Below are 27,056 nucleotides of genomic sequence, written 5' to 3' on the forward strand. Positions count from 1 at the left end.
CTTGATGCAATTGAAATACAGTATGGTATTGTATTGTATTGCTTGTACAATCAAAAATATATATATATTCAAAAAGGATTATTCAATTTGATGGAATTTTACTATTAATTAAATTGCGTAAACCTTAAAAAAGGCTTAAAATTGTTACTTTGGATGAAAGCATCTGACAAATGAATAAACCTAAATGTGTTTGGCTATAATGACAGAAACTGTCAAGACATTCAAAGTTTCGTCAGTGCTTCACAATATAAAGTCAACCTTGAGTCAAAGGGTTTGTTAACACTATAAACATTCCTGTAGCTCAAAGCATGTCGCAATACCAAGGTCACAGGCTCAATTCCAAGGAAATGCAAGAAGTGATAAAATGATCACCTTGAATGCAAGGTAATTTACTTTGATAAAAGTGTCTGCCAAAGGCATAAATGTAGGCTAAATTTGACAAACGCCTGAAAGGCCTTCTACATTGTTTAGTGAATTTTTCACTTTTAGTCATTTGAAATGATTGTAAACATGGCACAGTCAGTCTCGTATGATGGCTACAGTCACCTCGGCTTTATCCCATCCATCTGGTGAGGGCTCTCCTGTGGCCACCAGGACCTCTGGCATAGCCCATATCCTGCTTTCTGAAACACCTGCTTCTGAGTTGGCACAGAAGTGTGGGATCCTGAGAGATTGGAACACAGCCATCTGTTTCTCCATGCCACCGTGACCAGAAGTGCCTGTAATCTGCCTACAGAAGGAAACAAGGCTGAATAATATCCACACACACACACATGCAAGGTTGACCCATGCTGTAGCACTACAAAGCCATCTCACACATAGATCAACTGTAGATGTTTGCTCAAGATATACATCATCATGTAGAAAGTAGAAAGTATACCCAAATGCTTATATCCAGCAGTAGAAACCTTTCCATAGCCAGACTGACTATTAAAATGAGTTTACTTGTAAAGACTAAATTGTGTGAGAATGAAATACATTGAGAATTTGATTATAAAATAATGCTTCAGGGGAAATAAATTGAGTTTTATAACAGCGATAAGGTTGTGCTACTGTGAATATATGTATGCTATCCCTTACAGCACCTTTGAATATTTACATAATTTATTACTAAAATATAACGTTGAAACAAAATAATTTACGCTATATTACAGTTTTTTTCAACTGCTTACACACAAAATCCTTACTTGTCACACAATTTCTGAAACCTGACACTCAAACACCAGAACCACACACCAAATCTGCAAACCCATACACTAATTCTCGGCCTTCGCCTCAGTTTTCAATTTCATAAAACACTTTTTGCAAATCACAACACAATTCTCTATGTAACACACACAAATCTAACAGGACATATCTTGATTTTACTTTTTCAAACACAACCTATCAAAATGCCACAGTAATTCATCAGTGCCTCACACAAACTCCTCACATGTGCAAACACTCACTGCTTTACTTAACACCAACCAATCATGGCCAAAGGTCAAGTTATAGGTTTTTCAGACTGTGTAATACTGTATTCACAACCAAAAATGCTTACAATAAATAAATAAATGCATACATATATATATATATATAGTTTGGTTTCAATCTTGCTTTCCTGTTTGCCATGAATTTTTCAACATCTCTCTGCCAATTACTTTTACAGTTTTTTTCAATTGCTTAAGCACAATTTTGAAAACAGGGCCCGAGTTTTCAAACCCCTACACACAATTAGCACAACATACACCAAAGTAACACAACACCTCAGATCATTTGCAAAATGGAACACTTTTGTCAAAACTATACAATGTCTTATAAAAACCTTATTTTGTTGTCATAACATAAACACAACCAACCAGAAAGTGTCAAAATAAATTCACCAACACCACGACACCAATTGTGCAGACTAATGAAAATATTTATTTCTTTTCATGTACTCAAGTCAGTCAATACTGAACATTTCAACAAAACATTCATAACAAAACATTTTCCAGTTTTCATACAGTTTTACAGTATCGTTGAAGACAGGTGAACTTACCTGTTGCCTTTTTATAGTGCTTACTGTAAACCTGATTGGTGTGTCTACAATTAAGCAGTGTGTGTGCACATCTGGTGGCTGAGTTTAACCAATTGGTTCATGGGTGTGTTCATTTGAAAGCCTTTGCTTTGAAATTGCAAGGAAATGACATCATGATAAATTTCTGTGTCAAATGCATGCAAGTGTGTTTAGTGTTTTGCAAATCACTGTGTGTAATGTTTTGCAAAAAGTGCGAAGCTGACAATGTGCTTACAATTGTGCAAATCTAGGCCGGTGTTTTGCTCCTTGAGTGTAAGGTTTTGCTAATTGTGGGAAAGTTTTAATTTGAGTGTGTAAGCAATTGAAAAAAACTGTAATCTTGTACAGAAATGTACATAGGAGCTCATGAAAAAAGAGCTTTAGGTTTTGAGTAACTGTGTGTAGGCCTATATGATCAATCCTAAACTATAATATTATGGCAAAGGTGTTTGCAACGTAAGACAAATGTTTGCGATGTGTTTGTGATATTTTGAATGCAGTGCTTCATTTTAGAGATGTGAGGCATTTTGCATTTTGTGTGTGCAATTCTTGGATTTGAGTGTAAAGTTGTAAAAAAAAGAGGCAGAGTTTTGAAAATGTGTTAAAGCAGTTGAAAAAAAAAAAACTGTAAGCGAATTTAAAAATTATTTGCGTTCTCTTCAGGGGCCTCATTTATAAAGCTTGTGTACGCACAAAACGGGGCTGAAAACATGCGTACGCCAGTTCCTGCGCAAAAGGTGGGATTTATAAAGAAAAACTTGACGGGAAAATTTGCACACCTGCACGCAAACTCTGACCCATGCGTACGAACGTTTTGGAGATGGAGCACTTTGGCGACACCGATCGATGGTGAGTTGGAGTTAAATGTATTTTTGGTCACTTTTATACAGAAAATCAAAAGAAAATTAAACATATAGCCTACAGAAAGATTATACAAATACAATTTCAATCACCAAGCCTGTCACTTGAAGCAAATATCCATTCCTTCTTAAATGTCCGCGGCAGCGAGCGTGTTGAGCCGTTTAGTGAAACTGACGCAAATAACAGTTTAAATAAATAAAATACTTCTGATATAAACATTTATATTAAATATGCCATTCAAATTAATGGAGTTAAACACTTAAACATGAAATCATTACTGAAGTTACAACATTTTTTTAAATTCAATCATTAGAAATATTTGTTGAGGATGCGATTGTTTTTGAACACTTTTCCTGTGGCGTGCTTTAATGTTTTAACCACAGAGATAATTGCTTATCATGATAATACCAGATTGTCTGAGAAAATAGTTTCGTGCAAATAATGCCCAAGGCCTATCTGTTTCCATTAAAAATGTAAATCAATTAAAAATACAATTCGGCAAGTGGAAAAGATTGAGAAAAACTTTCTCTGAAATGTATTTTACACTATTTGATTTATGTAGGCTACTCAAAAACAAGGCAAGGATAGACAACTACTTGATTTGTATTAATATAATGTTTCTTGTACCGTTTATATCATTTGCATATGATTATTCATCCACGTGATAACGTTTAAGTTATCACGTGGATGAATAATCATATAAATGATATGTAGATGAGGATCTGCATAGTAAAACTAGGCGTTGTAAGCTCCATATATGGTTATTTCGGGTGGAGACGCATGTAGCCTACGCACAATCTTCCGCTGACTGGGATTTATAAAGTGAATTCTGCGCAGGTTCTGGCGTACGCACGGTTTTATAAGTCTGAATATTTTTTTGCGTACGCCATTTTTGGCTTTCGGGCGCACGTACACTTTTAGTAAGGTTCCTACGCACAGTTTTATAAATGAGGCCCCAGCACTCCAGACATTACCGCATTCATTGAGAGACTTCATTTCCCACAGACTCCTGCGGCCGTTACTGCTCTTCGCACATGCGCAGTGTGAGGCGCGGGCGCCGCTTCTCTTTGCACATGCGCAGAACACTTCTCTGTGTGCACATGCGGAGTGTGAGATGCGTTTCTAAGATGGCGGTGTGAGCGCGCGGCCTGCTTCTGTATGCCCGAGATTGAGATTCCCGCGGTCATCATTCAAGCACAAGCAGTCGAAACTGTCTGTGTGGCGCGAACGGTTGGCGGGAAATTGTGTGAGGTATGTATATAACTTTATTAAATAGTGGTTTGTTTCACACTGATCCGTGATACGTCGTATTGATCTTTATTTAAGAGCCGGCCCGTCATTAGCACGTTTAAACCATCGTATTCACACAAACGCACCATATAAACAGATAATCTCGCTGCTAATATAGTATAATGCTATTTGAGTCCGAAATTAATCGATTAAAATCATGTTTGAGCTATTTAATATTCATCTGCCGGTAGTTGCTCAATCTGTCACGTCATTCAAATGAAATGCGCTTCAAATTCGTAATTAATGACTCATGTTGTTAAAATCTTAGGGAATTTCAGGAATATTTCATTTGTATAGATAATATAATGTGATTTTGAATGTTGTCTCTTCTTTAGTGAGACAAATGTGATGGTTTGGTTGACAGATACAATTTACCTAAGTAGGACTCCTTCCTGGTCATGAACCCGAGACCTCAACCGAACCTTGACCTCAACTGATTCACACCGTAGACCTAAACTAACCCTACACGTATTGTGTACTTAAGATCAGAGGACTAAACCAGATGTCTACTAGGATCAGTTGATATTTTAATGTTGATCCAAAATCTCCTACTGGTGTTACTTGCGTCACAAGCTTCCTTTCCTTTGTAATCTAATCTGGCATTTCTCCCTTTAGTTCCAGTTCTAAAGGAAATTCCAATAATCCCAATTCTGTTTCGTTTGATTTGTCTCTATCGTATTTCCTGACTAAACGTCTGCCATGTATTTTATTTGACAGCTGAGCTGTGATGGCCAAGAGGATTGCAGAGAAAGAGTTGACGGACAGGAACTGGGACCAGGAAGATGAAGGAGAGGAGGTGTGCCACCTTTCAGTATCTACACACTTTCAGTGTGAAACATCTTTACATTCCAAGTGGATATGTTTTTATCCATAGTGTCAAAAAAGACACTTAAAGGGTTAGTTCACCCAAAAATGAAAATTCTGTCAGTAATTACTCACCCTCATGTTGTTCCAACCATGTAAGTCTTTCGTTCATCTTCGGAACACAAAATTAAGATATTTTTGATGAAATCTGACGGCTGCATCACTCCTCCATAGGCTTTCAGAGGGACCGAAACTCGCCGGCCCAGAATAGTTATTAAAAACATTGTTAAAATAGTCCAAGTGACTACAGTGGCTCTACATTACGTTTATCATGCGACGACAATACTTTTTGTGCGGAAAAACAACAAAAATAACGACTTTATCCAACTATAAGTGTTCTTCAATGTGGGCCTCTGATGAGAGTTCACGGGAGCGCCACGACGCATGCGCGAGAACTGAGATTACGCCGTTCTTCTGCTTCTTCTTCTTCGTTCTACAGCGTGCGTCTTGCTCTGCTTATAAACAGACCGTTTTGCGCTTCCGGCAATGTCGGGACTTCATCTTGTACATAGATATCATATTATTATATGATATCTATGATCTTGTACAGTAAATGGCGGTAATACTCCTAAAGACTGAGCAGCCAGTAACAATAGAAGAAGAACGCCGTAATCTCAGTTCTCGCGCATGCGTCCTGGCGCTCCCGTGAACTCTCATCAGAGGCCCACATTGAAGACCACTAATAGTTGGAAAGTCGTTATTTTTGTTGTTTTTCCGCACAAAAAGTATTGTCGTCGCATGATAAACGTAATGTAGAGCCACTGTAGTCACTTGGACTATTTTAACAATGTTTTTAATAACTATTCTGGGCCGGCGAGTTTCGGTCCCTCTGAAAGCCTATGGAGGAGTGATGCAGCCGTCAGATTTCATCAAAAATATCTTAATTTGTGTTCCGAAGATGAACGAAAGACTTACATTTACATTTACATTTAGTCATTTAGCAGACGCTTTTATCCAAAGCGACTTACAAAGTAGGACTAGATTAAGCGAGTCATCATGAAGAGGCAAAAAACAAAAAGCAGCGCAAGAAGTGCTCAAGATACAAAGTTCAGGCATTATTCAGAGTAGCATAAGCCCGATAAGTGAGGTTTAGAGGGAAAGGGGAGGTGTTTTGTTTTTTTATTTATTTTTTATGAGGTTAAGTGCTCCCGGAAGAGATGGGTTTTCAGATGTTTTTTGAAGGTTGTCAGGGATTCTGCATTCCGGATGAGGGTGGGGAGAGCGTTCCACCAGCATGGAACTGTGAATGAGAATGTTCTGGAAAGTGATTTTGTGGCTTTCTGGGATGGAACCACGAGACGTCGCTCGTTGGCCGATCGTAGGCTTCTGGCAGGGATGTAGACTCGTAGGAGTGAGTGAAAGTAGGAGGGAGCTGAGCCTGTGATAGATCTGTAAGCAAGCGTCAATGCCTTGAACTTGATGCGAGCAGCGAGAGGTAGCCAGTGCAGTGAGCTGAACAGAGGAGTGACGTGGGCCCTCTTTGGCTCGTTGAAGACAAGACGGGCTGCAGCATTTTGGATCATCTGTAGAGGTTTAGTTGCACATGCTGGAAGTCCGGCCAGAAGAGCATTACAGTAGTCAAGCCTAGAAATGACCAGGGCCTGAGCCTTGGTCTTACATGGTTGGAACAACATGAGGGTGAGTAATTACTGACAGAATTTTCATTTTTGGGTGAACTAACCCTTTAACCACTTGCCTATTTCTACTCTGTATCCATTTCTGCAAATCAGTGGCGATTCTAGGGGGTGGCCTGGGGTGGCCGGGGCCACCCCTGAAAGCTCATTGGCCACCCCTGTGGCCACCCCAGATCTGATAGGTAGTTGGTCAAGTTCGTCAACACAAGAAATGAGAAATGTTGTCAATCAATGATGACAGCTGATCAACTGATTTAGGGCCAGTTTAAATTTTTTAACTAACACAGTAACGGTCAAACTGAGACTTTGAGAGCTGATTTCTGCTCAGCGGACGTTTGGCCATGCAGGTCAGGTGACTTATGAGATGAAAGTACGTGCGCTGCACGGTGCACCTGCTGCTGCTAGTCCGTGAAACAAGAGGACGGTGACGGTCACACAGTTGCAACAATACAACAACAATAAAAACGCTGGAATCAGTCGATTGAGAGGTATGGTCGGGACCCAACGCAGCAGAGTGCGGCTCGGGAATATAGATCTGATGGCCGAGTGCGGGCACGGGCGGTAATGCACTCGTGTGTGTGCTGGTTGCGGGAGAGTAAAACGATTCGCGGGACTCCCGCAAAATAGAATTATCTATAAATTGAACATCTAAAAACAAATAAATTGTCATTCATCTGTTGCACAAAAGCAACAAGAACAACTAAAACAAAATAGAAACGATTTACAGGCCAGAGTCTCTATGTATAACATGTTTGCATTTGCAACAATGTAGCCAATCACAGACATATGTGTTGATTTCTTGAACGCAGTGGCCAATCAGAGACATTTAAGATAGAATCCCCTCACCGCTCAAAATGGACTTTTTGTTCAGTGCTGATTTCTGCATAGGCTACTGGCAAATCATCTGATTATAGCAAACAAAGTGTATATATTATGAAAGATTCATTATGCAGCCAGTTTCATTGATAATAACAGAGATTTGTGAGATCACGATGAACTGAGATGTCAGCTTTTTAGGAATTATTAAGGGAGAAATCCGTCCTGCGCAGGTCTCTAATGTAGACTTTAAAAAGTAAGTAAGAATCTAAGTAAGAATCTTTATTGTCAATGTATATCAAGTATACAATGAAATTGCAATGCTCTACGGCCAGTGCATAATAAATATAAAAATTGTTAAAACAATAAATAAATATATAAAAAAAATAAGACAGAATTTAAGAATATATAAGACAGAGACTACAGCTCACTCCATATTGTCCACATGTGTTATGAATTGAAAAACAAACGACTAACATTATATTTACATTAAAAGTAGCCTAGGCTGCAATCTAGTGTATGTGAACCTTTTTGCAGATAAACACAAGTGCATTTTCAGACAAGCTAATGGACAAGTTAATTGAGTAGCCTAAATCATATTCCCACTACGGTAATTAATAACAGACTATAGTAAACACATTTCCTAAATAGGCCTGTGACTGTATCTTACATTTTATGAAATAGTACCATTATTTAAAAATAAAGTTTGCACTTTGTTACTATTATTAAAACCTCTATTGTTCATAAGAGTTTGAAGGTTTACATAACATTACTTTATAGTAGGCTATATATGGCCACCCCACTCTAGTTTTGTGTCCCATCTTGGCCACCCCAGTAAAAATGTCCTGGATACGCCACTGCTGCAAATCCCACAACTACTCAGATTTAATTTTACTTGTACATCCTTATGAGAGAGATTTTTATTTCAGATTCAAGCATGCCAAAAAAACTGTGTTTAAGCGGTTAAGTGCTTCAGCCAAGAATAAGTGAACTTTTGAAAATATTGTCTTGTGTCTTCAGGCAGGAATGTTTTCAGTTGCAACTGAAGATGTGATGAAGAATCGCTCCATCAAGAAAGCCAAGCGTCGTAACGTCGGAGCAGAGGTAACACTCCTCCTGTGTCCCGGCAGGCATCCGGTCATGTGTTTTGAGGGTGATTTATAGATGAGTTTTGTTGTTTTGTAACAGGGAGAGAGTGGAGGGGCTTTCAAAGCTTTTAAGGGCTTCTCTCTGACATCGGCCGTAGGGACAGCGTCATTCTCTGGCTTTGGTAATGGCGCTGGTTTCAAACCTATGTCCAGCCTGACCAATGGCAGTGTGGCATCAGTGGCTCCATCTTTTGCAAGTTTTAACGTTCCCTCGTTTGCTAAAACTAACAGTGGTAAGTGTTTGTTTTGTTTTTTTCATTCATGGAAAAAAAGTTAATTGTAGATGTAATCTAAACAATGATTAAGGTTTATATATAAATCTTATACAAGTTGTTTAGATGTGTAAATATGAAATATTATATACAAGAAATTAAATATAAAATTAAAAGAGGTTTTTTTTTAATGTATTGTGCAGCTTTTTATTGGGGTAACTATTTATGATAGATATGACAGAACAAGATAGGCTTTTAATAATCTTTTACTGCGCAAACTGCTTGTGTGCATTAGGGCTGCACGATTAATCGCAATTTACATGTAATCGCACTTAAATCGAGATGGCTTATCATGATTTTCAAATCGTAAAGGCTGCGGGTTTTTGTTTATTTTTTTTATTTTTTATGCGCAGTTTGTCATTGATGTACGGCTCTGTAAACGCTGCTCCATCTGAAAGCACTGTGAGTTTGAGTCACTTATAACGTGCATTTGAAAAAAACAACACGCGTCAAACATCTTTCTAAAACATAAGAAGCATTTATGAACCTCTTTTTAATAACATGCAACATTTAATAACATGCATTTACTCCAAACTCACTTCATAATGACAGCTGAGCTCCTCCTTCTGTGAGATGATGTGCTTCTTACACAGAATAAGGCAGTCGTGTATTTATAAGTCATGTTTAATCCAAGCGTTTCAATCTTCTGTTTATTCAGATACAGCAATAGGGATTTCCTGGAATGATGTGCATTATTGTACTTCTGCGGCGGGGCATATTTAGCGTGTTTGCGTGAGAGCGCCCTCTGGCGTTCAAATGGGGCAGTATTTACTACCAGTCAGCCGCACTCCACTGACAAGCTGCGCACAAAATAATCGCAGCCTTTGCCAAATCACGTGCGATTTTATTGCGATTAATCGTGCAGCCCTACCATAATGTCAGTTCATGTCCTCTCACACCAGTGTTGTGATCTAACAAACACCCAGTAGTGATTACCACATCATTTAGGCTGTTCACACTGCGAGCCTTAGTGCTAAATTACGATTCATTGCTCAGATCCGATTTTTGTATAGCTGTTCACATTGTTGTTTTAAACATGGCCAATATCAGATTCCAGTGCGAACAGATCATGGTACTGAACTGACCCTCATGCGCAAAAGAATGGTAAAAAGACGTCACACAGCAGGCTGCCATATGGAAGAAAACACGTAGGACATTAAATTAAAGGGGTCATGAACTGGATTGTTTTATTATTTTATAATGTTGCCTGGGGTGCCCTTATAATGTTAGTATGATTTTTACATAAAAAATTGTCATAATTTATAAATAAAAGCCATTTTTCCAAGCCTGATTTCTGCCTCAGATTTGAACGCTCCGTTTTAAGGGGCGTGTCTGCTGTGAGACTGCAGTGCAAACGCCCACTGCTGTGATTGGCTGACATGCTTGCAATGAAATAGCTAGTATTACAGGAACTCTCTCGAAAACTTGTACTACGTTTTTACTAATACAGCTATCGAGATTAACAAATCGTGAAAAGTATCGTTTAAAGCATTATATTTAAATCTATTCCATCACATGAAAGGTTGCAGCATGATGAGCACTGACTGAGCATATGACAGACAGTCTGTTGATCGCGTGAATAAAGATCTTATCATTGCAACGCAATTTTTGCACTCTCACAAATGCTTACACCAAATCACAATGCAAACACGATGTGAGTACACAGTAAGAGCTTCGTTGTGTAGCCTAGTGTAACAGTGTCATTATTTCATCACGAGTTTGGTAAGTGTCCAGATAAGCTCTCGCGGCTCGCGCTGTGCTGTTTGATTGACAGCTTGGGCGAAAGGGATCGTTCTTTGATCGCTTTCTGTAGGCTATATAATTTAATAACAGTTTAAAAAAAGATTATTTTCATAATACTACGAGAAATTATGTGAAGTTGATCGTTTAGTCGCTGATGCATAAACAGTATTGAACGATTTTAAGAGAAATATCTGAACTTGAATAATTACACAGAAATCACTGATCGCAGATCAGGCATTAGAATACACATGGTTACTTACATGTTGCTGGCAGATCCGTCGGGAAATTGTGATTGACTGATTTAATAAAGTTTAACCATGCTGGAATCCGAAGGAAGCTTATGCAGACGGTCTTCTTCCACAAACAGGAACTGCACAATATTTAGTAAACAGCATGTTTATTGCTTGGAAGTAGCTCGATCCGGTAGCAATCATCATGTCGTCCTATGTTATTTAGCATGTTTGGGCGAATCGGTGGGCGGGGCTAAACAGGCCGTGTTGAAGTAGGCGTTGATCTTCTTTTGTGGAGGCGGTGTTTTATCCTCTTTGACGTCATTGTTCCCCACTTTGAAAAACGAGTCGTTTGCTGAGCCTGATGTCTATAAAAGCTTTTATTGGACTAACAAGGTAGTTTTCAGTTCTGAAACTTACAGGATATTATTATAGTATGATGATCTCTTATATGTCAAAAGCTCAAGGAAAATTTGATTTCTCAGTTCATCACCCCTTTAATGTGTGATCTGCCACAGAATCCAGGGAATTAATGCACATGCAATATTAAAAACAAAGATGAGAATGCGAAAAGAGAGTTTTTAAATATTTATGATACGAGCCCCTCGTATCTTGTATCTTTTGCTCTGACACATCACTGTCCTTCACTGACTACCTTTTGCAACTGTCTTGTTAACTGCAGGTATGCAAAATCTCGATATGACTGTTCAGACTGAGGTCGCAATATGTAACTGCACTCTGAAAGTAGCCTTAGAAACATCAGTAAACTCCATCAAGAGTCATTTTATGCAAATCCACGATATAAAGATCTTTGTAAACCGATCAAGTATAATAATGGGAATATTGAATCTCAGAGAGTTTTCCCATGCTGACTGTCGTAACCTAAGTATGACTGACAGCCGCAGAGGAGAGAGAGTTTCAGTGAAACATAAATTTAACGATGTAAATATTCATGTGTCCTTTGATACAGATGTCTCGATTCCGATTCGCAAGATCTCCATTTTCACTTCATCAAAATTTTACTGGCCCCACCACAAAAAAAGTAATAAAATAGTTATTGTTTTTGACCCATGTAATCTTGTATTGTAATAAGGTTATGATACCAAAATGTTAGATACCAGTGAAATAAAACAAAATGTTAGATTTAAGTGCTTTTCAGGATCTTCAGGTAGTTCTAACAGTAGTTTTCAGGTACAGAAATTGAATAATCAAATGTTAAATAGATTTGAATAGTAGCGGTCGAATAATATCTCGCCAAGGCCTATATTTGGCATTTTTTAAATATCTCGGCCGATACAGTTTTCTGATTGGCCGGTGTTAGAAGCGGGACTTTTATTTTTGATGGCACACCTGACTTTTATTTTGAGGAGCGGCCCTGAGAACGGTAGTGTCTGAACACAGCGCTCACATTCTTCTTCATTAGTTTATGGTAGGCATGTGCCGGTATCAAATTTTCATGCTGCGATTAATTGATTGAGCTTTTATCACGGTATACAGTATTATCACGATATTTTAATTGCTCAAGAGAAACAGATGGATTGGGAGGGGATGTAGAAAAAAAACAACTTGCATCACAATAGGTGTAATTGTGATTGTCAAAACATTTGGTAACTAAACAGAATTTGACACAATTTTCACGATTTCAATTCAATTCTTGGGATTTGATTTCAATCTTTATTCAATATTGACTCTTTGGATAAGTATTAGGTAGGCTACAGTAGATAGCCTACATGTTAATTTTTCTCAAGAAAAAATATATCTCACATAATGCTGTAAACATACAGAGAGCCCTGTCAGCTGGTATTATTAAAGGTTAAAAATGAACAAATTAAATTAAATATAATTTGGTTTTCATTATAATAACAATTATGACAAGTAAAAATATAATACAAATGTAATATAGTGCACATATTTAGCAAAATACTCCTCTCTATAGCTATTTTTTCTAGTCAACTAACGTGTTGGTCATTAAATGGCTTTCCTGAGGTAACTTAAATGTAACGTTCTGTGACATAATTGTTCACCTGCAGTTTTATTGACCTCTTTTTCGTGGTTGAAAAACACTGATTGATCAATATTATGTATGAGGCATAAATACCTTTCGGTAAGTTGTACTGTATCTTTAAATAAGAGGTAACAGATGATCGGTTTACTTGAACTGAGGCGCTACAGCTATCTGTCATGTCACATTTACAAGTGCCAAAATGGTATTTATTGTCTAAATTTCGTAATAAAATAGACAGAACCTGATAGCTGAGAATTTGTTTCATATCAAAAGTAACCTGCTCTGTCTAGTCTGTCGGGTGTCAGTGTCCTCTTTGCTCCGTGATTTTTCTCTGCGTGAGAAAATGGATGTGTGGCGTGAGAGCGTGTGAAAAGTGTAAATTGCGCGAGTCTCACGCTGAATGCATAGAGTTGGCAGCCCTGCTTTTAGAAGGGGGATAAATCCTTTATTTTACTGTCTATGGATAAATCGTCGGCAGCATTCCTCCTTCCGCCATGCTTCTTCTCCATGTGAGGATTCATTACATTAGACTAGAGTGCGCACTGCGCCGCATGCACACAGTGCTTCTACATGTGGGGATTGTTTATATCAGAGTGCGCACATGTTACGCGCAGCATATACGCAGTGTTTAAGCGGTTGATGGAAAATAAGCTAATGCGCGTTCTATAAATATAAATTCTGATCTATTATTTTTCACGGTTTTTTGAAGTGCCCGCGATAACAATATCGTGCATATTCATTACCGCGATTTATATCTTCATTTATATAGCGCATTTAACAATGTAGATTGTTTCAAAGCAGCTTTACAGAGATAAGCGTATAATTTAAGGTAACAGAGATTGTTTTGGCTTTATAGCGGTTCGTTAATACATTTATTTTCCAGCTAAAGTTAGTTTTGATTGATTCGCTTCCGTCGCAACGATCATTTGTTATTAAATTAGGGGCCGCTAAGACGACACAATTCTCTCTACACAGACTTTAAACGTGAACCTCTGATAAACGCTGTTGGCGTTCACATGCGCATTAAGAATTGGTTCTATAGTTATGTGCGTTTGAATATATGTGTGCAGGTTTGGAATTCCCTACAAACTAAGCCTAAACAAAGTACTGGTCTTTCCTTATAAATTTTGATACAGAATTTTATTTTGTCACTTCGGGGTAGGTACGCGAAACGAATTTTCCCGACAACGCTTTATCTGGAGTGGTAAAGGGATCATCCATAGGGAGAGACTAGTTGGCACTTCAGCATTGCGTTGTCATCGGGTCCAAGCGAAGGTCCTTCGTCAGATCTGGATACGGCCTGGATCCGGCAGGCTGCGGGAAAACCTCGGGATAAACAAAGATACTAAAATTCTCATAAATATCTCGTACATTATTAGACAGAACTGTTAAACAAAGTAAGTAAACGGTATGCGAAAAAGTATAGCGTTTGCTTTTATTTTATTATTATTAATAGGAACTCAGTACTTTCTGATTTCAAGTCAACATTCAGCAAATTAAGGATGGGCATTTTTCTAAAATATTGCATTCGAATATTCGGGCTCATAAAAATCGAATATTCGTTTATTGAAATGACGTTTAATGAGAAAGACGTTATTTTTTTAAGTAGAAATTGTTTTTGAAGTTAAGTTTAAGTTTTTGTCACCATTTCTGAACAAGCTTACGATTAGGCAATATACACAACAAGCTTGCTATATATCTTAAGGTTTTCTTTTAGTTGAAAACATTAAACAATGTGTGTAAACAAAAAATATAAAGAACAAAATCATTTAAGCTCAAGCAGCACTAACGTAAAACAAGCTAATAAAGCAGACTGCGCCAATTATCGTACTGAACCTAACGTACACTCGAGTCAGCATATGGTTATAGTGTTTATATTGTTTCACGTTCATGCTGAGAAAAACAATAATATCCACATGCTCGAGTGAGAACGCGCTGCGCTGACAGACATTGCAGAGACACAGTGTGCTAAGCGAAGTTTCTAACAGCACTTAGCATTTTCTGTTCTCCTTTCTCCCTTCTCCCTCAACAAAACTTAAAGGAAGCATAAGTCTCAAAATCATTTTGCTATCTGATAAGGTAATGTATCATCTCAGCTAACTTTTACAGCTGCGCTTGCCTGCAGTCGTGAATGCAGTGATGCACAGCTGTCTTTCTTCAGTCGACGGGTGTTTGGATTTCATGTGTTTTCTCATTGTGGTGATGATATAAGTCATATTCATTAATTTGATCAAAAGTAATTCCATTTTGTAAGATCATTTTCATCAAAGTAATTCCAAACTTCACGAGGCAGACGACAACATTGTGATCAAATACAATAAACTTGTTAACACGCTCCACAGCGCCACCACATTTAATTATAACTGCGAGTTAGTGCTTGGGATTTATCATGGATTAATTTACGGTCAGCAAAGCAACGTAGTAAAATTCTAATCGTATTTTATTTTTCGAATATTAATTACAGATTGAATATTCGTGCACACTCCTAGTTAAATGCAAATGTAGATTTATAATTAATTGGTTAATTTTTATGTTATTTAGATGTACAGCACATATGCTGTGCTACTGTTTGTCTTGAAGCCAAAGATGAAGCGAAAGAGTCGTGCGCTGACTGTACTGCTCTTTCCACCTTCATAAATAATCCAGTTGTTTGTGGCTCACTATGGATATGGTCTCAATTCATTGTCTATTTTGGGCAGCAGTATTCTCAGATCTCCAAAGCTTTTGTATTTGTGCTTTATTCAGTTGGCAATCACAGAGACTGTTTTACCTCATCAACCACAAACTGGTATTTTTAGTGTTGTGGCACCAACCCAGTCTGACATGATTCCCAGCAGTGAACACTTTGAGAATTAGCTTCCATTACACTCATGAGTTTGAACTGTCACACAACCAATGAGATTCATTAGTGCACCACAAGTTTTGACAAGACATTTTTACGTTATTAATTGCCTAGTTATGCATATTTGTTCTCTAAAGAAATTGTTTCTGACTGATAGGACATGTATTTCTATATCAAAACAATTAACAGTCATCAAAAAAGATTTAAATGTCATCCAAAATGTTTTCAGGTAACTTTATAAATGAATATTGCCATCAGAATTTTAATCTTTTGATTTTACATTGATGTTTGAAGGGGTAAATTATAAAGAATAAGTCGGGCATTGAAACAAAATTCAACATTCTGGTTCTGATTCAATATGTAATACATGGGTTGGCAATATATAATTGATGTTAACTCAGACCAGAGCAGTAATCATATTTAATGTAATATGGTTTTATGTTCAATTGTTCTATCACCAAAAAACAACATAAGGTGAAGTGTTTAGATTTCCCAAAGCTTTATGTATTTTCTCAATCTACTTTTGAGATTTTATTCCTATCTTGATCTAATACCATTTTTTAAAATGTGTTTCTTAAACATTTTGATACTTGGCTAGTAGAGGACTAACGATATTCAAACTGAACTGGAAATACTCATGGCGTACCGAACGCGCCCCGCCCAGCTCTAGCCCATTGTTGAGGTTTACCGTATGTCACAAAACGAGTTTTTCTTCCTTGACATTTGATGAAATCGCAATTAGGGGTGTAACGGTACACGTATTAGTCTCGTGAATTTTCGTGTCTTGTGTACAAGACGAATACAGCGTTGTAGCCTAACACCATTAACTAACAAAACACGGAGCTTATTGCAATTATTGGTACTTTCGACAAGAAACAAAGTGCTATTTTTTTAATTGTTCATTTTATCACGTAATTCAAACAATAGGCTAAATGCTGTTTTGACTCTCTTTAAAGGGATACTCCACCGTTTTTTCATATTAAACTGTTATTACCTTAACTAAGACGAGTTGATAGATACCTCTCTCGTCTCAGTGCGTGCACTCAATCGCTCTGGTGCGCTTCGACACTTTGATAGCACTTAGCTTAGCCTAGTTCATTCATTAAAAGGATAACTATAATGTATGGCGGAATAGCACTTGAAGTTGGGAGCACTTCGACTCTGCGCAGTAAAAAGTCACTCCTGAAAAATCTTCTCCCTCTCACTTCTCTCATTAGAATCAACGTGACTTTTTACTGCACAGAGTCGAAGTGCTCCCAACTTCATGTGCTATTCCGCCATACATTATAGTTATCCTTTTTACCCGCTTAGAAAAGTGCCACGTTTTATTTTGTGTCACCATACTTGGTCGTGGACGTGGAGGTGTTTGGTCGCTTCTAACTTCATCTCTGTTTGGTTCCTAATGAATGAACTAGGCTAAGCTAAGTGCTATCAAAGTGTCGCTGCGCACCAGAGCGATTGAATACACACACTGAGACGAGAGAGGTATGTATCAACTCGTCTTAGTTAAGGGAATAACATAGTTTAATATGAAAAACCGGTGGAGTATCCCTTTAATGTGGTGTGGCTGATCACTATATAGGCACCAATATAGGTAAAAGCAGCGCAGCATGGGTGATCACGATCATCTCTTCCTAATAAACGTGACTGAACATCTGAAGGTATGTTCAAAGATACAGAACAACTTACTGAAACATATTATATCTCATGTAATCGCTCAGTGTTTTAACTGCGGAAAGACAGCAGTAAAACAGCTTTAAAACAATATCCCACGTAGCATTAAATTTACCTCAGGAAGACCATTCAATGTCCACAGCTTGTTAGTCAGCTAGAGAAATTAACTCTTCACTAAATATATGCTCTATATTAGCCTATATATATTAATTTTATTTTACTTAACCTGTTAGTGATTTCTTGATTATTTAATGTCTGTTTAAAATATCTGTCATGAAATGACTTTCAACAACGAATTGGAGTAAAAACATAATTGAATTTAGAAGTTAATGCAAAAACTGCCTTATGTGCAGTTTACATGTTTGCATACAGTTTGCTATTTGAGTGTTCCAACTTAATTTAGGCAAATAGTCTGGGCTCTGTTGTTAGCCTTTAATATTATAATAGCTAATGTGCAAGTAAGGGCTCTATATAGTTTACAGCATTAGCAGAGATTTTTTTTATCCTTAAGAAACAAAGTTATGACGCTCAAAGTTCAAAGCAAAGGGAAATCTTTTATTTGAAAGAAATCGTTTTTTAAGGACTAACACAAACGGCTGGTAGGGACTATTCCTCCCGGGTTAGTGACATCATGAAGCCTAAAATTTACATAAACCCCGCCCCAGAACACGATTTATAGATTATCAAGACAGAATATGCTAATTAATGACTAGAAGATAACTATACATAAGCTACATAAATTCGCTAACTAACCATTCAGAAATGTTTTCTACATATTGTCACTTCTTCTTTTGAGTCTCTCCATCTTTCTGACTTTGGGTTGAACATAGAAGGCTAAAAGTTTTTGAAATTTTCAGTGCATGTCTGTGTGAGGTAAAAGGACACAAGCTGTTGAAACTCTGCCCTCTGTGTCGGGAGCAGCAGCTCATTTGCATTTAAAGGGACAGACAAAATGTGTTTTTGCTCACCTTCAAAAAGCGACAATTTTAACATGCTGTATAAAAATATCTGTGGGGTATTTTGAGCTAAAACTTCACATACACACTCTGGGGACATCAAACACTTATTTTATATCTTTCGAAATGTAAACTGGTGACACAAGAATGTAACCCCCCAGTTAACATTTATAAGAGAATCATAATTTTCTCCATTTTGCCCCACTACCTTTTAGTGTTCTTATATAGGCCATGACGTAGCATTGAATTGGCCGACCAACACACTGTGAAGTCAGAGAGGGAGGATGGGCGGCAGTTGTCACACTGTTAGAAATGCTGCCTCTTCAGAGCTCTTAGTCACCCAGCGTCTCTCTCTTCATCCTCAGGTCCCCTAACCTTCAACAGCTCCACCCCCTCCAAGCCCACGGATGATGTCACCTCCAATGGCTCCGCCCCCAGCAGTAAAGAGTACAACCGTCAGCTCACCGCGCTGAACTGCTCCGTGCGCGACTGGATCACCAAACACGTCAACGACAACCCCCTGTGTGACCTCAACCCCATCTTCCGGGACTACGAGCGACACCTGGCCAGCATCGAGAGGAAATACGGCACGTCAGACAGTGGGGCGGAGAAACGGCTTGTGTCGAGCGGAGCAGGAACCACCGTCTCCAGTCCTGCTGTCAGTGGAGCAGCACCGCAGCTCTTCTCCTTTAAAGACAAGGATGATGACAAACCAGCAGCTGTGTCGGCTCCGGGCGTCTCTTTTAATTTCGGCCAGAAGTTGGACAGCTCTGTGCTCGGTGCACTGACGTCCAGTGGAGCGCCGTCTTTCTCCTTCTCCACCTCCTCCTCCTCAGGCGTGTCGGTGTTTGGATCAGCGGTCAGTAGTGTCAGTCCTGCGGTGTCAGCCAGCAACAGCCAGACTGCAGGTGTGTGTGTTCACTTGTTCACTAATACAGCAAGCGCACTGATTCATAGGTTTCTGCTGTAAGGTTGTAAGTGGTGTTTAGTTTATTTCATGGCATATTTCTGTTTCATTTCAGTCTAGTGGAATATAGGGTTTATTAGGCTATTTTTCTTGATATAATATATTAGCTGTTTGAGCTATAGGGAAATTGTGTAATGGTACAATTCAGTTGAAATGTGGGAGAAAATGATTTATTCTTTCTGTAGAGATTCTGCAGAAATGGACCATGTTTAAGGAATAGTTTACTTAAAAATGAAAATTTTGTCATTTAGTCAAGTTGTTTCGAACCTGTATTAATTTCTTTCTTCTGCTGAACACAAAGGATGATATTTTGAAGAATGTCATCAACCAAACAGTTGTTGACCCCACTGACTTCCATAGTATTTATTTTTTCCTACTATGGAAGTAAATGGCTACCATCAGATGTCTGGTTTACTGACATTCTTCAAAATATCATCCTTTGTGTTCAGCAGAAGAAATAAATTAATACAGGTTTGAAACAACTTGAGTAAATGAAAAAATTAAAATTAAGTGAACTATTCCTTTAACATACCGAAGTTATGCTTCTCTATAATCACAGAACATCATTCATCTGCTTACAGAAAAGGGCGAAATAATGTTTATACAATAATTCAAGATGCACCTAACAACTATTTTGATTGTAGTTTATTAGATTTGGGATAAAATAGTTTTAAATAAATATTAGAAAAACACATCTTTAAAAACTTCCCCAAGTTTGGAGGTGCATGTTTTCAATATCCATTGGCTAAATCTTGTGTACCTTCCTCAGGGGAAGAACACGCGTTCAAGATAAATGTGACTGATGAAGGGTGTAATTGTTACTGAAATTATCTGGACAATTTTCATTTTTGATTTTTATCAATTAGAACTTGCAGATGACATGATTGTGCTCTCACAGAACACACTTATAACAAGAATATTTATGATTATTGCGCAAATGCTGATAATGAATATAAAATCAGCAGAAGTCAGACTCGCATTTAGAGTATCAGTCAGCACATTTCAGTAAAATGCTGCAACATGATTTTTCATGTGAATTTCCTGCTGTGTTTCTGTTTTAGATGAAAATGGAGAAGAATCAGAGGAGCCGCCTGTTCCTGTGGTTAAAGAGATCAAGGAGAAAGATGCCTTCTACTCCAAAAAGTACACATCACGTACCCGTCACTCTTTTAACACAACACCCGTGTCTCTCATATATGTTATGTTTCAAAATGATCTTTCCGCAGGTGTAAGCTGTTTTATAAGAAGGACGGAGAGTTTAAGGAGAAGGGGGTCGGGACGCTGCATCTGAAGATGGTGGCTGAGAGCAAACTTCAGTTGTTAGTGCGCGCCGACACAAACCTGGGTAAGTCATCATGCATACATGCATACATCAGTCAACTGAAGCAAGATACTTGACATTGTCTGTAAAGAACCTTTTTAGGCTGATTATATTGATGACAATATTCAGGCTCTGTTAATTGTGAGATGTAAATTGTGTGATTAAAAAGTCACAATAACAAGAAATAATCAGTTACCACTTTCTCAATGGCGCCTTTTTATCATTTCACTTATCACTTTTATCACATATCACTTTTGCAGTTATTAGATGAAAGGTACATGGTGTGTTTGTTGGCCATGATTAGAGAAGATCTGGATCCCCCTGCAGGATATTTCATGAAATGCAGTCATCTAGCTTGTAGTTTAAAGTGATAGTTCACTCAAAAATGAAAATTCTGTCATTAATTACTCACCCTCATGTCGTTCCAAACTAGGGATGTAACGGTATGACAATTTCATATCACTATTATAGTGACCAAAATATCACGATTATCAGTATTATCACGGTTTTGTTAAAATGAGATGAAAATGTTCAAAAAGAACAAATACGCACACTGAAAACATTTCACCAAGTTTTATATTTTGAAATCAACAAATAAAATTAGCAGCTCTATGCACTTTTTTTAAGCATACACATTAAATTATATGACCGTCGTCAATAGTAACTAACACATTATAATAGCGCATATCTCTTCTATCACCGCGGACGCGCTCTCTCGTTTCATTAAAATGCTATTATAAATGAGGTTAGTGGATAATTCAGCAGCAAATGTTATTGTAGTAAAAAAAAACATTTAGTTAAAATGTTCCACGTTGCTCTTTGTATTGTTATAAAATACATTGATGAAAAACAAATGAATGTATTTACATATACTATAAAATGAAAGACATTTATTTTGAATGTATAGTGCAGCTTTTTCATGAGGCAACAATATTTGATGGGTAGGACAGAACAAGACCATTAATAATCTTAATCTTTCATTGGGCAAAAGTATTATAGGCCTAATATGAAAGGCTTCAATATAGAGCGCATCCCGTGAACAGAATGATGCGCTTGAAGCAACATGGAGTCATTCCACGCAGCGCTTCGCATTGAAAAGTGCAGAAAACAAGGGAATAGATATTGCTGATTAGTGTATCATATCTATGCAACAGTTTATTGAGCCTTTTCTTTTAACAATTGTACATTTTAGTTACTGTGCGGGTGAAGAAAAATTCATAGTGCGCTCTACTCCAGTGTTATCTAACAGACACCCGCGAGAAAGACTCATGATTTAGAAACAAATAAACTCCAGCGAGATAAAGCACTTTTATGAAAAACCATAGACCTTTTTCTACAAATAAAGTATAATAATAGGAACATTGATCTTGGAGTGAGTTTCCTTGTCTTACTGTCGTAACCGAATGCGACGTGCTGTTTGAATTCTGAATGGACGGAGAATGACTGAGGAGAGATGAGTTTCCATTAACTTTAACGACTTAAATATTCGTTTGTACCTCACATTAAGCTATTGAATGGCTTCAGAAATCTTGGAATATAGTGCACGAAAACTTTATGGTGCTTTACAATATTTTTTTATATTTTTAGTGGGGTTTAAAGATAACAGAGACTAGTACGTACAATACCGGACGTCACCGAGAAGTAGGGGTGTGACGGTTAGTATATAACCGTGAGACCGACGGTTATAGTTGAACACCGTCATTAGAACTCTATAACCGCCAAAACCATGTAATTAAAATATTTTTACAAACATTTTTTATCATAGAGAATGTGTTATTAATGGTCTACGTCGTTTCCAACTGTATTTGATTCTTTGCCAAGTAGGCTACCCCTTGACCGACCGCCAATCATTTGAGATAGAAATAAAAGCTATGATATAGCCTAGTGATGTGCCATCATTATGAGATTTATTAAACAAATGAAAAACATTTGCAATAATGAACATTTGCAATCGGGAGACATGGTTTTTACCACTTAATGAAGTTTTGTTTTGTAAATCGTCAGACATGATTTTTACCACTTCATTAAGTTTTGCTTTTTAGAAAGCCTTTCTTTAAAGCGAATTTCGTTTTGTACAATTATTTTATTTAATAAATAAAAAGCAAATATAGGAGACAATATAATAACCGTGACATTGAGGCTCCGATGCGCCGCGTTCACTTGCATTGCATTGTGAAGTTGAACTAGAGTGCATCTCATCGTAAATGAATGAAACTCAGCGTAGGCTATGCCTCATACATTAGCATTAAATATCTTTGCTGTATCCTTTCTAGAACAGACAAGGGCTTTCTTGTGGCCCGCATCAGCAGAGCATTGCATCGTCCATAGACCGCAAAACAATCAGCGGATGGCCGGCGGGTGCGGCTTTGAAATCTGGTCAAAAAACATTGGTGCGGATGATGAGTTATGTGATGCGGTTGCGGATGAAATAATACCCCATCCGCGTATCTCTATTGATAACAACATTGAACACTACACAAATATTAATTTTATTCAAAATAAGTTGTCCTATATAACAGACGAACGTCGCAACCCCCCCCCGGATGACGGTTATGTTACGAACCGTCACATTTGACTCACGTCATAACCGTCATCACCAATTCTGAAACCGGCACACCCCTACCGAGAAGCTGCAGCCGCGGTGGGGAGTATTATGGGTGATGAATCTCCCGAGCGCTGTCACTGCTTTCCACCATGTCTCCTCGTACAAAAAAAACAATGTTGCGCTGCGGCTGCGTCAGACTGATGCTGGACAGGATTTACTGCGAGTTTTCAAAATCACCATAATCAAACACGGTTTTCGTGATAATTAAATTTTAAACGATAATCCTAACCGCCAGGACATTTTATCGTGGTATATCGTGAAACCGGTAATCGTCCCATCCATAGACTTTCGGTCATATTCAGAACACAAATTAAGATATTTTTGATGAAATCTGAGAGCTTTCTGTCCCTCCATTGACAGCAACTGACACTTTGACGCTTCAAAAAGTTCATAAAGAGATCATAAAAATAATCCATATGATTTGAGTGGTTTAGTCCAAATTTTCTGAAGAGACTCGGATTTCTTTATGATGAACAGATTGAATTGAGGCTTTTATGATCTCTTTATGAACTTTTTGAAGCGTCAAAGTGTCAGTTGTGTAGCTGTCAACAGAGGGACAGGAAGCTCTCAGATTTCATTAAAAAGTCTTATAGGTTTTGAACAACATGAGGGTGAGTAATTAATTTCAGAATTTTCATTTCTTCTTCTTCTTCTTCTTATTATTATTCTTCTTCTTATTATTAAGACATTATATTATATTATATTATATTATATTATATTATATTATATATTATTAGTCATAGCCAGGAGGACTGCGGATGATATCGGTCAGCACAGTTGTCAAGTCACTGAAATATACCCAGATTTTGTGTTAAATAAATGTATTAAATAATGGGTATTGTTTATATGCACACAAATGATTTCTAAAAGATCATGTAACATTACAGACTGTAGTAATGGCGGCTGAAAATTCAGCTTTGCAATCACAGTAATTAAATATATTTTAAAATATATTCAAACAGTTTTTTTATTTTTTGTGTTTTTGATCAGATAAAAGCGGCCTTGGTGAGCAATGCAGAAGATGCATGCATTACAAATCTTAATCCAAGCTTTTGACCAGTACTGTAAAAACAGTAAAAATCACACTACTGGTCAAATGTTTGGATTAATTTATATATATATATATATATATATATATATATATATATATATATATATATATATATATATATATATATATATATATATTATAATTTTTCACTAATTTGTAAATATATAGGTAAAATTGCTGTTTTTTTGTTTGTTTGTTTTTTATTATTATTTTAAATATTCTTGAATGAAATTATGGTTCCTCTGCAGGGCTCAACGTTAAGGATTTTTTTCTTACGGCCCAGTCGGCCCAGTGGTTAATATTTTTATTTTTAAATAAATAAAATAGGCCTAGTTTTTGACCCATAACCTTAATAAATTAGGTTGTGACAGCAAAAACTACTAGCCTAACTCATATAAATTTCAAATGTTGCAAAAGACAAGTAAACTGTCAGTACTGAAATAAGAAAAATTACGAGCACAAATACAATAGAACAAACATACAAATAAAATAAACAACGTTTTTCAGGCAAGTATACCAGTAAAAAGATCAGGCAAGTGACAGTTGCTTCAACTTTCCCGAGTGACATTTACGATTGACGCAGTCCTTATTGTCGAGCCCTGCCTCCAAATTCAGCTAATACCTACATTTTAAGAGATATGCATCATAACTAAATCTTTCTGGCTATTTGATGTGTGCTTTACTGGCTCTACTGGTTCTTCATAGGGAACATCTTGCTGAACATCATGGTGCCCTCTTCCATGCCCTGCTCACGAACTGGCAAAAACAACGTGATGGTGGTGTGTGTGCCAAACCCTCCTGTTGACGACAAGAACCCCAGCACACCCGTCCCGCTGCTCGTGCGTGTGAAAACGGCAGAGGACGCAGACGAACTGCATGGGATCCTGCAGGAAAAGAAAGCCTAACGCATCATCCACCCTCGTTCTTACGTGTTTGACTGAACGTGGCTCTCGCACGACCCACACATCTACTCTGTCCGTCTGATCTAGAACTGTTCTTTTGCGTCCCGTTAATCGTCTAGAAGAGTGATGGAAACCAATGGGTTCTTCTACTGTGAAATCACTCGTGGTCCTACTGTAAACGCTGCTCATCGTATCAGAGAGGCCACATGTTATAGCAAAGACACGAGTCTGGATTCATCGACATTCCTTTGAGTTTTAATTTAGCTGCTATTTAAGGAATTCTTCGAGGTTTAGACAGAGCCGACTGTTTTACGTGGATTGATTTGATTTGTTTTAATTGGGAATCATTTTTCAGAGGCAAGTACGTGTAAGATCTTTTCTGTATGGTTTTCCAATGCTTGCTGGAGGAGTAATTAGAGGTCAGTATTACATTTGAAAAGGTTTTTTTTTTTTTTTTTAGAACAATATATGCATCAGATTTCCACTGCTCTAATCAAAAATAATCCCCCACAGTTCTTCATAGGAGGAAGTGATCAGATATACCTGGTGAATTTTTTTTTATTTTTTATATGGCTCATTTTCTCGCAGTACTTGCTGTGATGGTATTTATTTTGGTTGAGGGCATGTGTGGATGTATGTAAACCACAGAACTGCTGAGGTTGAGAATGAATGCTGGCTTTATGGCAATCTGTCCTGAAGATGACCTGGAAGTTTTTTTTTTTTTTTTTTTCCTGTAAGTGGCCTTTTTTACTGCCTTACACAATGAGGTATGTGTTTAAAGTGTTGAGCAGCACTCGATCTACCTTACATTCATTTACTGGTGAATAAATCAACTGAACCTGACAAATGACTCGTTTCATTTCCAGCAACATGGCAATAGAAATGGTTCTTTGGCACAAATTAATTTCCCACTTACTGACCTCGACCAAATCGAACAATTAAAGGGATAGTTCACCCTCATGTTGTTCCAAACCTGTATGAGTTTCTCTTGTTGAACACAAGATATAGTGAAGATATATACCATTAATTAAATGCTTTGTGCGTTTAATGCTTTTATCACTTTTATAAGCACAAAGTTCCCCAATGGACCAATTATCTGCGTATTATGACCGTTTATTTGTCTGTGCTTGAGTGGCGTGCGTGAATCACAGTATACTCTGTGCGCGTTCACCAGCGCACTACAAAAGTGTGATAAGATTTGCGTAAGCCATCGCGACGCTGATGATAAAATGTGCAACTTGTTTGAAATCTATTGAGAATTTCCTGCCTTAAAACACAATGGAGAATGCCAAACATAATCTAAAACAGCCACATAAACTAAAAAAGACTGAAAAGGAGAAAACATCATCCTGCACCAACATAAATTAGAAAGCTTTTCATACTCATGACCACCTTTACTAGTTTATCAAATTCTATTGTTTGTATTGTGGTAAATTGACTAACTTGTAGAATTTATAATAGATTAGCCTATTTGTTAATGGATTAGATTTTTCAATAAAGATTTATATTACAACTGTGGCATGTTGTGTATATATAGTTTCTGAATGTGAAGGTAGCTATTAGAACTGAAAAAAGGAAGAAAAAAAGTTAACATTGGCCGTAGCATGGTAATGCGGAGCCATCAATAGTCTTACCTGTAATTATGTCCTTACATAAAGGCCTGTTCACACCGGGACGAATTTCGCGCGTGATATTCGCCGACGTTTAACGCCTCGTGACTAAACAAAGGGCGCCAATGTGAGTGTGCACACTGACGCGAAAAACGCCACGCGTAAAAGCGTCATTTTTTTAAAAAACGCCTCGGGTTCGTTTTTTTGGTTTGACGCGCCGCGTCAAA

General features: G+C 37.6%; 1 protein-coding gene across 1 annotated transcript; it reads left to right on the forward strand.

The window, feature by feature from the left end:
* The first annotated feature begins 4,014 nt into the window (after positions 1-4,014).
* Positions 4,015-26,787, forward strand: nup50 (nucleoporin 50). The gene is made up of 8 exons (XM_079868914.1): positions 4,015-4,150; positions 4,907-4,985; positions 8,524-8,607; positions 8,692-8,884; positions 18,739-19,281; positions 20,402-20,483; positions 20,567-20,685; positions 25,023-26,787. The coding sequence occupies exons 2-8, from the start codon at positions 4,917-4,919 to the stop codon at positions 25,220-25,222; spliced, it is 1,290 nt and encodes a 429-aa protein (XP_079725040.1). The 5' UTR covers positions 4,015-4,150; positions 4,907-4,916; the 3' UTR covers positions 25,223-26,787.
* The last annotated feature ends 269 nt before the right edge of the window (positions 26,788-27,056 follow it).

This window comes from Squalius cephalus (genome assembly GCF_949319135.1).
Source record: "Squalius cephalus genome assembly, chromosome: 4".
Classification (NCBI taxonomy): Eukaryota; Metazoa; Chordata; class Actinopteri; order Cypriniformes; family Leuciscidae; genus Squalius; species Squalius cephalus.